Raw genomic sequence first — 14,096 nt, 5'->3', positions numbered from 1 at the left:
AAGAGGAACAGAGGCAGAAAGCTGAAGCATCTAATGTTTGATGAATGCTGATGTATTCATGCCTGGATTTAATTGCAATTTCCTACCCGGTTGTATAAAATGTGAAAAACAAAGTCAGACAAATGTTCAATAAATATCCTTTCAGGTTAAAACATTTTTAGCACCCATTTAGAGCACTGTTAATCAAACGGCGTTTCTACAAACTATGTACCCCTTTTGATGAACCAAATTAATTCATAGTTAGAATAATTTGGCTGTTATAACTCTTTACTTTCATCAGTTGGTGTTCATTTACATATGTAAGAAACTAAAAAAAGAATCAAAACGTTCTTGAAATTTTCAGCCCTTATTTCTCTCTCAGCATTTTTTTGTTTTTAATCTCTATTTACAGCTTCTACAGCTAACAGGCGTTGGTATTTAATGAGCAGAAATGTCCACCAGGAATCTGCTACTGATTGAGCCGCACTTAATTAATCTGTCTACCTGCCAATGGACAGCTGGCTAGCATGAAAGGTCAACACCACCCAGTAAAAATATCAGAAAATTGCAAAAAAAGTATACTTTTCATTCTCTGTCCCATCACAGTGGTCTACCTCACCTGCAGCATCCCCATATGCATCTGTGCACACTCAGTGAGCAATGTTTGAGTGAGTTAACTGATGAATAAATAACTAAACTTTCTCTTCCTTTCTATTTTGTTGGTAAATTTTTAGCAAGAACGGTTTGTGCTGTTGCACTGAAGTAAGAGTCTATGCCTTGTGCAAGTTTTATCTGAGTGTCTCTAGTTTCTTCCCATAATTCAAAGAGAAAATGTTCAATGATTATAACTGTTAGGCTGGCTATTGTAATTCGTTATTATTGATCCAAAATGCTGCAATGAGAATACTGACAGGGACTGGAAAAAGAGAGCCAATTTCTTCCATATTGGCTTCTCTTTAATGGCTCCCTGTTAAATCCAGAATCAATTTTAAAATCCTTGTGTTAAGGTCTTGTATAATCAGGTACCATCCATCTTAAAGATGTCATAGTACCATATTGCCCCAGTGGAGCACTTCCCGTGCAGACTTCTGGTTTACTTGTGGTTCCAGGATATTTAAAAGTAGAATGGGAGGCAGAGCCTTCACTTTCAGACTCCTTTTCTGTGAAACCAGCTCCCAGTTTGGATTCACTGAGACAGACACCCTCTCTACTTTAAAGATTAGGGTTAAAATGTTCCTTTTTGATAAAGCATATAGTCAGGGTTGGATCAAGTGAACCTGAATGAGTAATGCTGCAATAGGTCGTGGCTACTGAGGGCTTCCCATGATACAGTGGGTGGACCTTTTTCAGTCACTATGTGCTTCCACACCACACTGCATGTAATCATGAATCTCTGGCTCTGTTTACAGTCTGTCTGTTATTCTGGCTTCCTCATATCATCCACAGCCTGTCGTGCCAGATGACTGCCCCTCCCTTAGCCCAGTTCTGCAGGAGGATTCTTCCTATTGAAGTGGAGTTTTTCCTTCCCACTGTCGTCAAGTGCTTCCTCAAAGGGTCTCGTTTGATTGTTGGATTTTCTCCCTAATATTCTAGGATCTGTACCTTAAAATATAAAGCATCTGGAGGTGACTGTTGTTGTGATTTGTCTCTCTCTCTCTCACTTTCTCTGTTGCTCTCTTTAATTGAACTGAAAATTGAATAATATGAAATCGGCCATATGGGCACAGGCATGTATGAATGGTCTCTGTTTCTCTCTGTGTGCAGCTTTGTGATAGTTTGGGGAAAAAAAGCATGTGTGCTCCTGTAAAAACGTGTCAAATGAGATGCAAACAGGAGTATTGTAATTAAATAAGCAAGAAAATCAAGTTGCCAAAACTCTTAGTAAAGTCAACAGCAGTCACAAGAGAAAAATCAAATGAAAAATGATTCAAAATATACTCTTGCCTTGACATTTTATCTTTTTTTTTAAACAGTGCACAAAGACAATATGTCTATAGATTAAAAAATATGACACTGGGCCAGAATTTCTGGCCCAACTCTGGCAAAAGTCCCTGGAGAGGTAACTCAAGAAGGGGAGAGAGACATTAGGCCAGTGGGAAGCTGTGTCACAACAAGGAGCGCCACAGTGGCACGACTGTTATATAAAGCATGCTTGATGATGGCATCATTTTGTCTCCCTTCAGCTTCCATTAGGTGGAAAGACAGAAATTGTTTGAGATGTTGTATGAAAGCAGTGAGACACAGGAGAAAAAGAAGAGTGAAACAAGTGAAGCACAAACTGAAAAATGGAGAAAGCAAAAAGGAGAAAGGAAACGACAAAAAAGGGAAAAACTCTCAGTTAGCAGACATTTGATCAGCGGGGCTCGATGTCTTGTGGGTGTTAAGGAAAGTCATAATGAAATAAAGAGTATATTCAATCAGTGACCTGAAACAAACACAGTCGTTAAGACCAAGCCACTGCAATAAACAGGCTTCGATTATCTTATTACTTGTGCTAATACAACCACAGAGAACAACAGGAGCAGGCATCGCATTAGTGTGGAGTATAGCTCTGCTTGGAAAAGCTCCTCATCAACAAAACTTTCAACATATTAAAATCTGTCGACAACTATTTCAAGGTTGTTTCAACAGAGCTGGCAATAATTTTCTTATATATGAACAATACCCAGTGTCCTATATAGTATGCTTTTCTAAATAACTCTTGGTGAAGTAAAAACTGTTGTTAAGTGTTAATGCATATTTAATGGCTACTGAAATTTCAACTACGTTTGCTGACAGAGAAAACAAATAGAGTTAATTCCCCCCGCTATTTGTTTTTAATTATATATTTTTCTTTTAATTATCACTCTATGCAAACCAGATGAACCCTTTGATTTAGCAGCTCTTTTCACATTCTCTGGAAAAGAAATTTACTTGGATTTTCATCTTTATTTTGAATCCTGTTGTAGGAGGTGAAAATGAAATAAAAAAAGAATCTTAACCTCAACGATGTCTAAATTAAAAGACTATATTGCTGAGTCAGTTTGTGCTACATAAAGATAACTTGCTGTGCTGTGCAAAACACTTGAGCCACGCTTCATTATGAAAATGGGAAAGAGGTGGAGAAATGTTTTAAAATATGTTCAAGCAATCACGGAAAAAAGTATATAAAGCAAAAAAAAAATTTGGCCAATTCTAATAAGCCTAAAAGTCGATATTTAGTATGACGGCCTTTATTCTTCAGCAAAGCCTGAACTTTAACCCTGTAAAGCTGAAACCATGAAATAATTGAAAATTGTGTTTATTGAAACCTCTGACAATTAAAAACAAAAAACAAGAAAACAAAACAACTTTGTGTTCATATCCTCCTGAGAACCAAGAAAACTGCCACTGTTACGTGAGGCTTTTCTCGCTGTTTCAGCCACCCTTCCACTGAGGCCATTTCTGATGAGACTTCAGCAAAGCACAGACGAATCAACTCAAGGTCCAGATGTATCGCTCACGTCTTGTGCCAGTTATTCCTATTTCTTAATAATATTCAGATACTGTTCATCTGCCACTACTTCTTTTGTCCCCCACTTGTCCAATTTCCTCAAAAGGACACACTACACACCATCCTGAGATATGCGAAGTTTTCAGTTAGTAGCTTTTTAGGAATCACCTTGTTGGTAGAAGACAAAATACGACTCTATGTCTGTCAAATATGTTTATTCTCTCTCTCTCTTTAAAAAAAAAAATAAAATTACTAAAGGAATGGGAATAAATAATATGTTTTTGTGACAGGCTGCCAGTAAAAAAGTGGCTAAAGACACAACTTAAAATTGGTTATTTGCTAGGTTGACAAATCACGGGTTCATCTCTTGAGTTAAGTGCCTTTATATGCTTGAATGATTAATAGAGCAGTTTTAAGTGGCTATACTATAAAGACACATCTCCTGGATGCACTGGTACGCATCTTCAGTGATGTATCCTAGGGTCATCAGGTGTTTCGGGTCTCACAACATCATACACCCTCGCCCAGGCAACCCAGCCGGTGGTGATCAGGCCCCGACTTGTGTACCAGTAGCTACCCACGGATCAGCCCTCTTGATCCACAGCCACCTTGTGGCTTTCTCTGCCGCTTCACTCACAGCCTGGATGGCTCTCTTCTTGGCTGCCCCAGCCACGCCCAGCCGGCCTAGGACTTTGCAGAGTGATCGTCCTGCAAAGCCCCTACAACCCACTTCTATGGGCTCATAGAAAGTCTTCCAGCCCCTTCCCCTGCACTCCTGCACTAGTTCCTGGTACTTTCCTCGTTTCCTTTCATTGGCCTCTTCAATCCGCTCTTCCCAGGGCACTGTGAGTTCCAGCATGATCAGCTGTTTTGAGGCCTCAGAAATAATTATCATGTCTGGCCGGAGTGATGTTTTTGCAATGTTCTGAGGGAACTTTAGTTGTTTACCCAGGTCAGCCTGTAGCTGCCAATCAGAGGCTGTGTTGAGGAGGCCAGTTGTCAAATGTGGGCGCACCTGGGGTTTCTCTCCAGCCTTAATAAAAGAGATTACCTTCCTCGGAGCATGATGATGCTTGCTGGTGCTGATTGCTGAGGCAATCTTTTCAGCAACTACTCTGAGCACCTGGTCGTGCCGCCAACGATACCAACCATCGGCCAGGGCCCTTGGGCAGCTGCTAAGGAGGTGTTCTAGGGTCCCTCTTCCAGAGCACAGGGGACAGGCAGGTGTCTCGCTCTTTCCCCACAGATGGAGGTTAGGGTTAGGGCTTAAGAAACAAACAAACAAACAAACAAACAAATAAAACACAAGTTAGAAAGCGGGCAACATCCAAAGAAAAACTTTGAAAGACCATCAGAAAACATGGAGAGCTAATAAATAAACTTGCAAGAAATTCTGGCTCTTTGGATGCAAGATATAATGAAAATAAAGGCAACTCAAGATTTTGCACAGCACTCTACATGAAGTTTAATGAATTTTATTTAGGTTCAACTGAAAAGAATGATTGAATTATTGTCATGCAGTCCATACATGCACATCAGATGCATATTTAGTGAAACATGTTCAAAGTCAGCATTTGTCTTTCATCTGATTTTCTCTGTACCAGCCAAACCTGAGCTTTTGAAAAAGATGAGTAAGACAACCCAAAAGACAAAAAAGGGGAGTGCAAAACCCCCATCTTGGTTGGCATTTGCAGCAATCTTTGTACTATGAAGCAGATCTTGTGCAAATTTGCCAGATGTCTGTGTCCAAGCACAGCACCTGGTGCATTCTGTCTGAGCAGGACTCATGTTCAAAATGTTGTTGGACTGTCTCTTCTTCATCTGCATAGCTCCATATAAATGAGAGCTCTGTTGTAAAGCAACTGCAGCTAATTCAATGACATGAATCATGTATGGAACTATACCACATTATATTTTGGGCTTTTATTTTGTTTTTCATATATTTGTTACTATTTGAGCCATCATCATGTCCTCTTTCCTGTTACTTGTTGTTATTGCAGACTTCCTCTCCATTTCTACTGGTGCCTACTGCCTATTTATAGCAAATTGCATTAAAGTAATTCAGAAATGTCTGTGCTAACTTTAGACACTGGCTGATACATAAAATCTGCGATATGGATTTTTCCTCATGTCTGCAGTGCAGAGCTTTGTTTGTTCTCATTTTGAGTAAAATAAAACCTGTTTTGTTGGAATGTTCAGCTTGTCAGTGTTGGCCCGCAACCTCTGACATCATTGATGTAGTTTCCAGCCTGAAATGTCAGCGTGAAATTTAAAAATGGATGTGGTTGAGGTGCCACTAATAGCACATGTACTAACATGTAAAGTGCTGCCAGTAATGTGTCCTTCCACCATACAATCAGCTTCACTGATCTGAAAAACTCAATTCATTTACACCAGCAAATGCTGTTATTTAAGCCATATTTCACTTTTTAAATTTCAGCTCCAGCTTGGTACACTATTATGGATAAACTATTCCTGGAGCCATTGTAAGGGTAAAGTAATTGGTTAAGGACCAATGAAGGGAGAGTGGGAATTTTCTCAGAGTTTTAGGAGAGTTTTCTCTGTGATTGCAATAACTTTATGCCTCCATGTTATATACAGACATAAAATCTGTTTAGCAAGGCCTTGTTTGACGAATGAGTTGACAAAACTTCAGACATACAGTATAGGAAAGGATCAGTGTGACACCCAAATGAGCAAAAAGTTAAACTAACCATAAATGTAAGTGCTGATAAGGATGGTTTGTTATCCAGGTTTACAGACGGTGTATGTGCTGCAGACAAACACAACATGAAGAAAACATTTCCTCAAAAACAAATTACAAGATTAAGAATTAGCATACTAGTTATGAACGTTTGTTGATGGTTAACACTGATGTTATCAAAGATAGAAAGATAGAAAAAAAAGCAAACTGCAGATAAAATAATTCGTAAAGGTTAGGTTTAAAGTTTTCATCAATATAAAGAATCTAAACCTCCACAATAAAATGGACATGGATGTCTACAATTCCAGGGTCAATCGGGTGTTTTGTTTTTAAATGTTATTATCTTTCCTATCTCTGTTGTTATGATTTCTCCTTTTTTCTTTCGTTCTTTCTTTTTAATAAGAATATAATGAGTAAACACAAGAATATGATTTTGTTCGCATAAAAGCTGTAATTGCCTTAATTTCTTTTTGATTGCATAATGATAATAAAAAGTCTGGAATGTTGAACCTTGAATCTTTTGATTCCAACCTTAATTAAATCCTTTGTCTGTTGTCTGTCAGTACAATTAGCAATCGAGACTTTGAGTTTTGATGTTTTGTTTTTTCCCCCTGACAACAAGAGAAAAAAGTTATATTACTATACAGTGAATAGAAAAGGGCCTGTCTGCTGAGAAACCACCCAGTGTATCTAAAAAACACAACAACAAAACTAACCTATTGAAATATTTAAATACATGAAGTATGCAACACCAGATCGTAGCAGAGGAATACCAAGAATGCATGCGGGAGGTCAAAGAATGGTTCCTGAGTAATTCCCTCGTTTTAAATGATAAGAAGACTGAGATTGTGGTGTTCAACAGTAAAATCCCTCGTGCCCAACTCTGTGCTGCCCTGGGTTCCTTTGCTAGTTTTTCTTGTGACTATGTCAGTAACTTGGGTGTACTGCTGGATAGCTCGCTCAAACTCGATAAGCAAGTGTCTGCTGTAGTGAGATCTAGCTTCCACCAACTGCGCCTTATCTCTAAGGCTAGGCATTATATTCCGCATGAGGACCTGGAGAAGCTTATTCACGCTTTTGTGACCTCCAGGTTGGATTATTGTAACTCCTTGTACTATGGTCTTCCCTCTTCTCTTCTTCTTAGACTGCAAACAGTCCAAAATGCAGCAGCCCGCCTTTTAACAGGTACCAGGAAATTTTGCCATATTACCCCTGTCCTAGCTAGCCTGCATTGGCTGCCCATAAAGTACCGTATTCAATTTAAAATATTACTTCTTACTTTCAAAACTATTAATAAATTAGCGCCAAGTTATCTTAGCGAACTTCTCAAACCACATACTCCTGCTAGAACACTCAGATCTGCCACTCAACTACTTCTGACCCAACCCAGATCTCGACTGAAGTCTCGGGGTGACCGTGCGTTTGCTCTGGCTGCCCCGGTACTGTGGAACACCATTCCTCTCGACCTCCGCGCATCTGATTCCATTGCACTGTTCAAATCACGATTAAAAACCCACTTATTCAATCTTGCCTTTCCCTCTAGTTAATATTTCTTTTATGATTTTATATCACACTTTTATGCTCATTTAAATTCTTGTTTGCTCTGTACCTGTTGCTTTCCTATGTATTAGTGACAGTTATCTGCTTGCATATTTAGTACTTGCTTTGGTCCTATTTCTATTATCCTCCTCCTATACTCTATTTTACTTGTTAAGCACCTTGGCATACCCTTGGTTTTTAAGTGTGCTTTATAAATAAAGTTTATTATTATTATTATTATATGGTATCTTAGTGAATTTTTTTTTTAAATTTCACACAGTGGGCCACAATTAATGAAAACTAATGCTACATCTGTAATGATGAAACAGAAAGAATAGCATGTGCTGTATCAGTTCTGCCTGTGAAGCCGATTAATATAAACACAGAGGGACTGCAGATGCTTAGATATTTTTTTACTGGTCAGATGTGTTCAGCCGTAAACATGACAGAAGTGGGATGATGTTAGGAGGCAGAACTATGACATATAGCATACAAAGTATTTCAGTTGTTATTGTCTTTTAAAAGTTTACATTCTTTCCCTGAATTTCAATAGTTAGCATTTTCTTTGCGATGATTTCACTGATGATGTGAAAGCCAGCAAGCATGACTCACAAGAGAACAATGTTTGTCATGTTTGTCAGAATAGATGTAAGAGTGCTTTTTGAGATGAGAAGATATCATAACAGTGAAAAAGATTGTGAACATTCTGATGCTGAATACATATCTTTACTTATATGCACGTGTTTTCCTGCCCCTATTTGTGTGTGTGTGTTTGTTAAAAAAAGAGAGAAAATGGTGGATTCAATATTCATTAAATGTTCTCAGTCTGCTGACCTTTTCCTTCCTCCCTGAGTCCATGCTTCATTTGATTCAATAAGAGACGTTAATTTTCAAAGCAAACCTTCACTTACAGATTTATTTCCTGGGGGCACTGCTTTGTGTACAGACAGGAGAGAAAGGAAGAAGGACAGTATAGATCAGCTGGAAAGGAGATGGATGACAGTTGATCGGGGAAAGGAAAAAGAAAGACAAAAGAGGCACGTAAATGACCCAGTTTATGTTGTAAGAGTATCCTTATTTTGTCATTTTGAGGGTTGGAGAGAGAAAAATCACAATAATTTATGTTCTGATAACTGTCTTAATTCTATACCAGTGTAGTTTTACAACTGCAGGCATGTACAATAAATGTACACTGTTTATGTTTAATCTTACTGTTGGATATCTTTTTATTTTGGTTTTGTATTTTTCTTAATTGAGTGATTTTGCTAATGTAAATAATATAGCTCTTGTCTTGCTTTTGTGAAATGCTTTGCACACATATAATTTCTAATTATTATGTTGGTTTTATGGCCAATTTATATGAGTATTACCTTACAAGTTTTGTCAGTATTTAGTATTTTTTTTCACTGAGTGTTTCAAAATTTTTCCACAACTATATAAGAAGTTGTTTTTTGCTCTCTTTCTGTGTGTGTGATGCCCGTTGACCAGTGCCAAATGTCTTTACTGCTGTGGACACGAGGATGCATTCAAAGCTGACACAACAAGCAGAGACAGCCAAACGCAGTAGACTATTGCTCGCAAAGAGCGTCTTTGTCCACAGCAATCTATTTCTCAAAGACCAGCTAAGGCCTGGGGCAACAGACCTAAGAGAGAAAATGTGATTTCTCTTGTTATCTGAGAGATCCTGCTGCTTGTGTTGAAACCAGCACAGACCCAGACAGACAGCCGAGAATATTTCTGTTGATCAGGGTGTTGATCCCACAACTGCTGTTTTTTAACACCTACAGTGTTTTGTTTTTATGATTTCGTTTTTCGTACTGATACACTGGACATAGTGTTAAAGATTCACATCCAAGTGTTGCATAAGAGCAAATAATAAGTGATAAGTTCTATTAAATCAGTGTGGATTAGAACAGTGGTTACCAAACGATGTGATATAAGGTAAGCCCAGGTGTGCCATAGGATGTTTTTGACACCATGCATATGTTATGGTTTGTAATTAAAATAAATCCTTCAAAAACTCTTTGGAGGATCCCAGTGCAGTCACACGGCTGCCAGCAGGGAAGTAGAACAATGTGACAGATGTCCTGACATTAATGACATTAAGTCAGCTCATAAGAGGAGAAAATTGATCAATTTCCTGGGTTTAAGCTATTAAAAGTACTTAATGCATAAAAATGGCTCTGTGACTGGCTCTGTGTACACAAATCAGGCAAAACATTATGATCACTGACAGGTGAGTTGAATAACAAAGATTATCTCATCACAGCACCTGTCAGTGGGTGGGATATATTAGGAAGCAAGTAAAAATTTTGTTGGCAGATGTAATGTGTTAGAAAAAGGAAAAATGGGCAACCGCAAGGATTTGAGTGAGTTCGGCAAGAGCCAATTGTGATGGCTCGACGACTGAGGCAGAGCATCTCCAAAACTGCAGCTCTTCTGGGGTGTTCCCGGTCTGCAGTTGTCAGTATCTATTAACAGCGGTCCAAGCAAAGAACAATGGGCATATGAGCAATGAACAATGGAGTTTGATGAATCACATTTTCTTTTAAATCATGTGGATTTCCAGGTGCATGTGTGTTATTTCCCTGGGGAACACCTGGCACCAGGATGCAGTATGGAGAGATCACAATCCAGTCAGGGTAGTGTGATGGTTTGGGCGATGCTGTGCTAGGAAACTTTGGCCATCCATGTGGATGTTGCTTTGACAAGTATCACCTACCCGAATATTGCTGCAAACCACGTGCACCCTTTCATAGATATGATATTAACTGATGGCTGTGGCCTCTTTCAGCAACACAATGAGCCCTTCAACAGTGCAAAATGGTTCACAAACGGTTTGAGGAGAACATCAGTGAGTTTGAGGTGTTCCCCACATCTCATTCCAATGGAGCATCTGTGGGATGCGCTGGACAAACAAGTTCATTGAGGCCACGCCACCTACAGAACTGTTGCTAACATCTTGGTGCCAGATATCACAGCGCACCTTCAGGAGTCTAGTCGAGTCCATACCTTGACAGGTCAGGGCTGTTTTGGTGGTCAAGCACAATATTAGGAAGGCAATGTTAGGTGGTTAAATGCAATTCCTGATCAGTGGATATCATTATATAATTGATTTTACTATGAAAGTACATAGTATGTAAAAGTATGTCCTTAATGATTGTTATTTCTTTAAAAAACAAATCATGGACTAATCTGCTCATTATTTTCTCCAGTGACAAATAATAGCAGATTTACAAATAGTGAAAAATGTGGAATGATTTTTTCATTTGTCAGATTGATTACTTAAGCTAACATTTCAGCTTTGCTATAATAAACTATAAACTTTGTTTTATAAACTATAGGTTTTTTAATCCGCAACACAACATCATATTGTTTTTTTGTTTCCACATGTTTTTTGCACATAAATCTTAATTTTTAAAGTAATTAATAACAAAGCTGTTAGATAAATGAAATGCAGTGAAAAGTACAGTATTTCCCTCTAAAGAGTAAATGCAAAAAATTGTATTAAAAGGCACCTTTACTTAAGCACTATATTATATTGATCTTCTAACTTTATACATTGTGCAACCTGTTATCATTTCCTAAATAAATACTCTCTGCCAGTGTTACCCCTCAGCCTTCTAGTAGATGCCCCCATGGTATCATTCTGAAAAACCTACAGTACCTAATTCTAACCTGTATTTACAAGATTTTCACAGAGCTTGACCTTTGACCTTGAATCTGAAGGCTTTTAAGGCTAAAGAGTGAAAATTTATGTCTTTTCAATAAATACTTTTATTTCTGATTTTACTCTAAATTTTTGGAGTAAACGCTTTCCTCTGTTTAGCCAGCTGAAAGCAACAGGGAGTTGGAAATATTTTGTCTTCATAGAAAATAGTTTCATACAGAGCTGATGTGAAAGGTTAATATTAGTGAGACACAGCTACAAACATTAATAGTGAAATACACACACATAATTAAAAATACTTGAATCCAGAACAGGAACGGGACACTCTGCCAATGACGGTCAATATTGTAGATACACGGTGGCCTGAACTACACTTCACTATAATTTGAAATTTTAATCTGTAACTACGCATCACATTTTACTTTATGTACTTTTTTGTTGGTTAATTTTAGTTTACCTTTTACTTTGTCCTAACTTTGATCGTGACATTTATTTGGGCTTCTGACTCTACATGCCATGTAAAACGAGCTATCTTCTATGTCTCAGTCTTTCTTATCTAGCAGACATCCCTAAACTCACCTTCAAGTCTCCTTAGGTGTTTTGCTGAATTTTGTCAGGTTATGTAAAAGCCTCATTCACCCTGTTGATGAAGAGAGATAGTGACTTTCTTAATAAATTATGTGCCTTTAAGTTGCAAATGGCACTATGCTTCCCACACTAAATGGTAAATGGCCTGTATTTGTATAGCGCTTTACTAATAATAATAATAATAATAATGGATACTTTATTGATCCCCATGGGGAAATTACTTGTTTTTCTCTGCATTTGACCCATTCACTCAGTGAAGCAGTGGGCAGCCCACTAAGCAGGCGCCCGGGGAGCAGTGTGTAGGGACGGTACCTTGCTCAGGGGTACCTCAGGGTAGCCGTTAAGTGGATTCGAACCGCCGACCTTCCGATCATGGGGCGACCACTTTACCTACTGAGCTATCCCTACTAGTCCCTAAGGACCCCAAAGTGCTTTACACATTCAGTCATCCACCCATTCACACACTGGTGATGGCAGCCACAGCCACCCTGGGGCGCACTGACAGAGGCAAGGCTGCCGAACACTGGCACCACCGGGCCCTCTGACCACCACCAGTAGACAACGGGTGAAGTGTCTTGCCCAAGGACACAACGAGCAAGACTGTCCTAGCCGGGGCTCGAACCAGCAACCTTCCAATTACAAGGCAAACTCCCAACTCTTGAGCCACAATCGCCCCAACACATGACAAAATGCTTAAGTAGTAAAAACATTACTACTATTTTGTCTGTCTCTCACTTTGTTAAGATTTCTGTGATTATATTGCTGTAGGGAAAAACATTCTGTTCTATTAACGTGGTTTCAAACGTTGAGCAGTAAATTCAAGGACGCTACATTTTTTTCTAAACATAACTCTCTGGGATCGTGTGCTAGAACGAGGTAATGAAAAGCCTCATTTTCACGACACGATTTTCAATTAAATACTGGCCTTCTGAGATTCATTTGGAACTTTTTTTTGGAATGTTTCAATAATTAATAATACTTGTAGCCTACAGTTAATACAATTAACCTGCATTTTCTTTTGCTTCAGAACAATTGACTAAGTGTTTATTTGAATAAATTACTTAATGAGTGCCAGTGGAAAACAATGTAAATTAGGCAAAAAGGCCAAGCCAAAAATGAGTAATTACAACAATGAATGTTTTTAAGCTTGTTCCTTATGCGATCGTGGCTCAAGAGTTGGCAGTTCGTCTTGTAATCGGTCGTTGTGTCCTTGGGCAAGATACTTCACCCATTGCCTACTGGTGGTGGTCAGAGGGCCCGGTGGCGCCAGTCTCCGGCAGCCTCGCCTCTGTCAGTGCGTCCCAGGGCAGCTGTGGCTACAATGTAGCTTGCCATCACCTGTGTGTGAATGTGTGTGTGAATGGGTGGATGACTGAATGTGTAAAGCACTTTGGGGTCCTTAGGGACTAGTAAAGCGCTATACAAATACAAGCCATTTTAAGGCACCTCTGGGATGATTTTCTGAAAACATAATTTCAATCAGTAATACATCAGTCATAAATATTTGAATTAGCAGTTTTGGATTTGGCCACCTACACAAACAGATCCTTTTTACAAGGCTCGGGTTTCAATAAATCCCCAGCTCTCATGTACAGAGGAGAAGCATATTCACCCAATGCATGTAAAAGCATATAAGCCATGAACCTGCCCTTGGAATTTAAAAAGAGGAGACTAAGAATAAAGGTAGAAAAAAGGGATCCCGGTGTGTCGCCAGGTGCCAGAAAAACATAGGAATAAAACTGTGAAGTGGTTCTCTAGGGAGTCTGGCACTGAAAACAAAGGACTATGGGATTCCAGGTGGCCATGTAAATGGGAACAGAACAACATATACCACATACCACCACACAAAACCAAATACATTTGATATAGACACGACACTACAGACGCTGTAGACATTAAATGAGTGATATTGTCCTTCAAAGCTATTTTCTTGGATAGATGAGTGGGAGGATTCTTTTTCCTTTATCTACATTAATCATTCATTGCTTTTGAGCTAATCCTAATCAGATTAGGATAAATGTTCCTAAATAACACAAGGAACCCAATCCAGGTCCACGGAGGAGCAGCATTCTGAATTACCACATTCATCCTGCTCAATTGTGAAGTTGGGCTCAAAGTATTTACAGATCCACCTGCTGTGATGG

At 38.9% G+C, this 14,096-nt stretch overlaps 1 protein-coding gene across 1 annotated transcript in view; it reads left to right on the top strand.

The window, feature by feature from the left end:
- dok7b (docking protein 7b) overlaps nt 1-1,508 on the top strand; it is a 46,342-nt gene extending 44,834 nt beyond the window's left edge. Inside the window, exon 13 of the mRNA XM_080881436.1 lies at nt 1,426-1,508. Within this exon, the coding sequence (XP_080737562.1) occupies nt 1,426-1,442 (17 nt within the window). The 3' untranslated portion in view covers nt 1,443-1,508. The remainder of the gene's footprint in view (nt 1-1,425) is intronic.
- The last annotated feature ends 12,588 nt before the right edge of the window (nt 1,509-14,096 follow it).

This window comes from Rhamphochromis sp. 'chilingali' (genome assembly GCF_963969265.1).
Source record: "Rhamphochromis sp. 'chilingali' genome assembly, chromosome: 4".
NCBI lineage: Eukaryota > Metazoa > Chordata > Actinopteri > Cichliformes > Cichlidae > Rhamphochromis > Rhamphochromis sp. 'chilingali'.
Note: the sequence above shows the minus strand (reverse complement) of the source record. Positions and strands in the feature narration are given on the sequence as shown.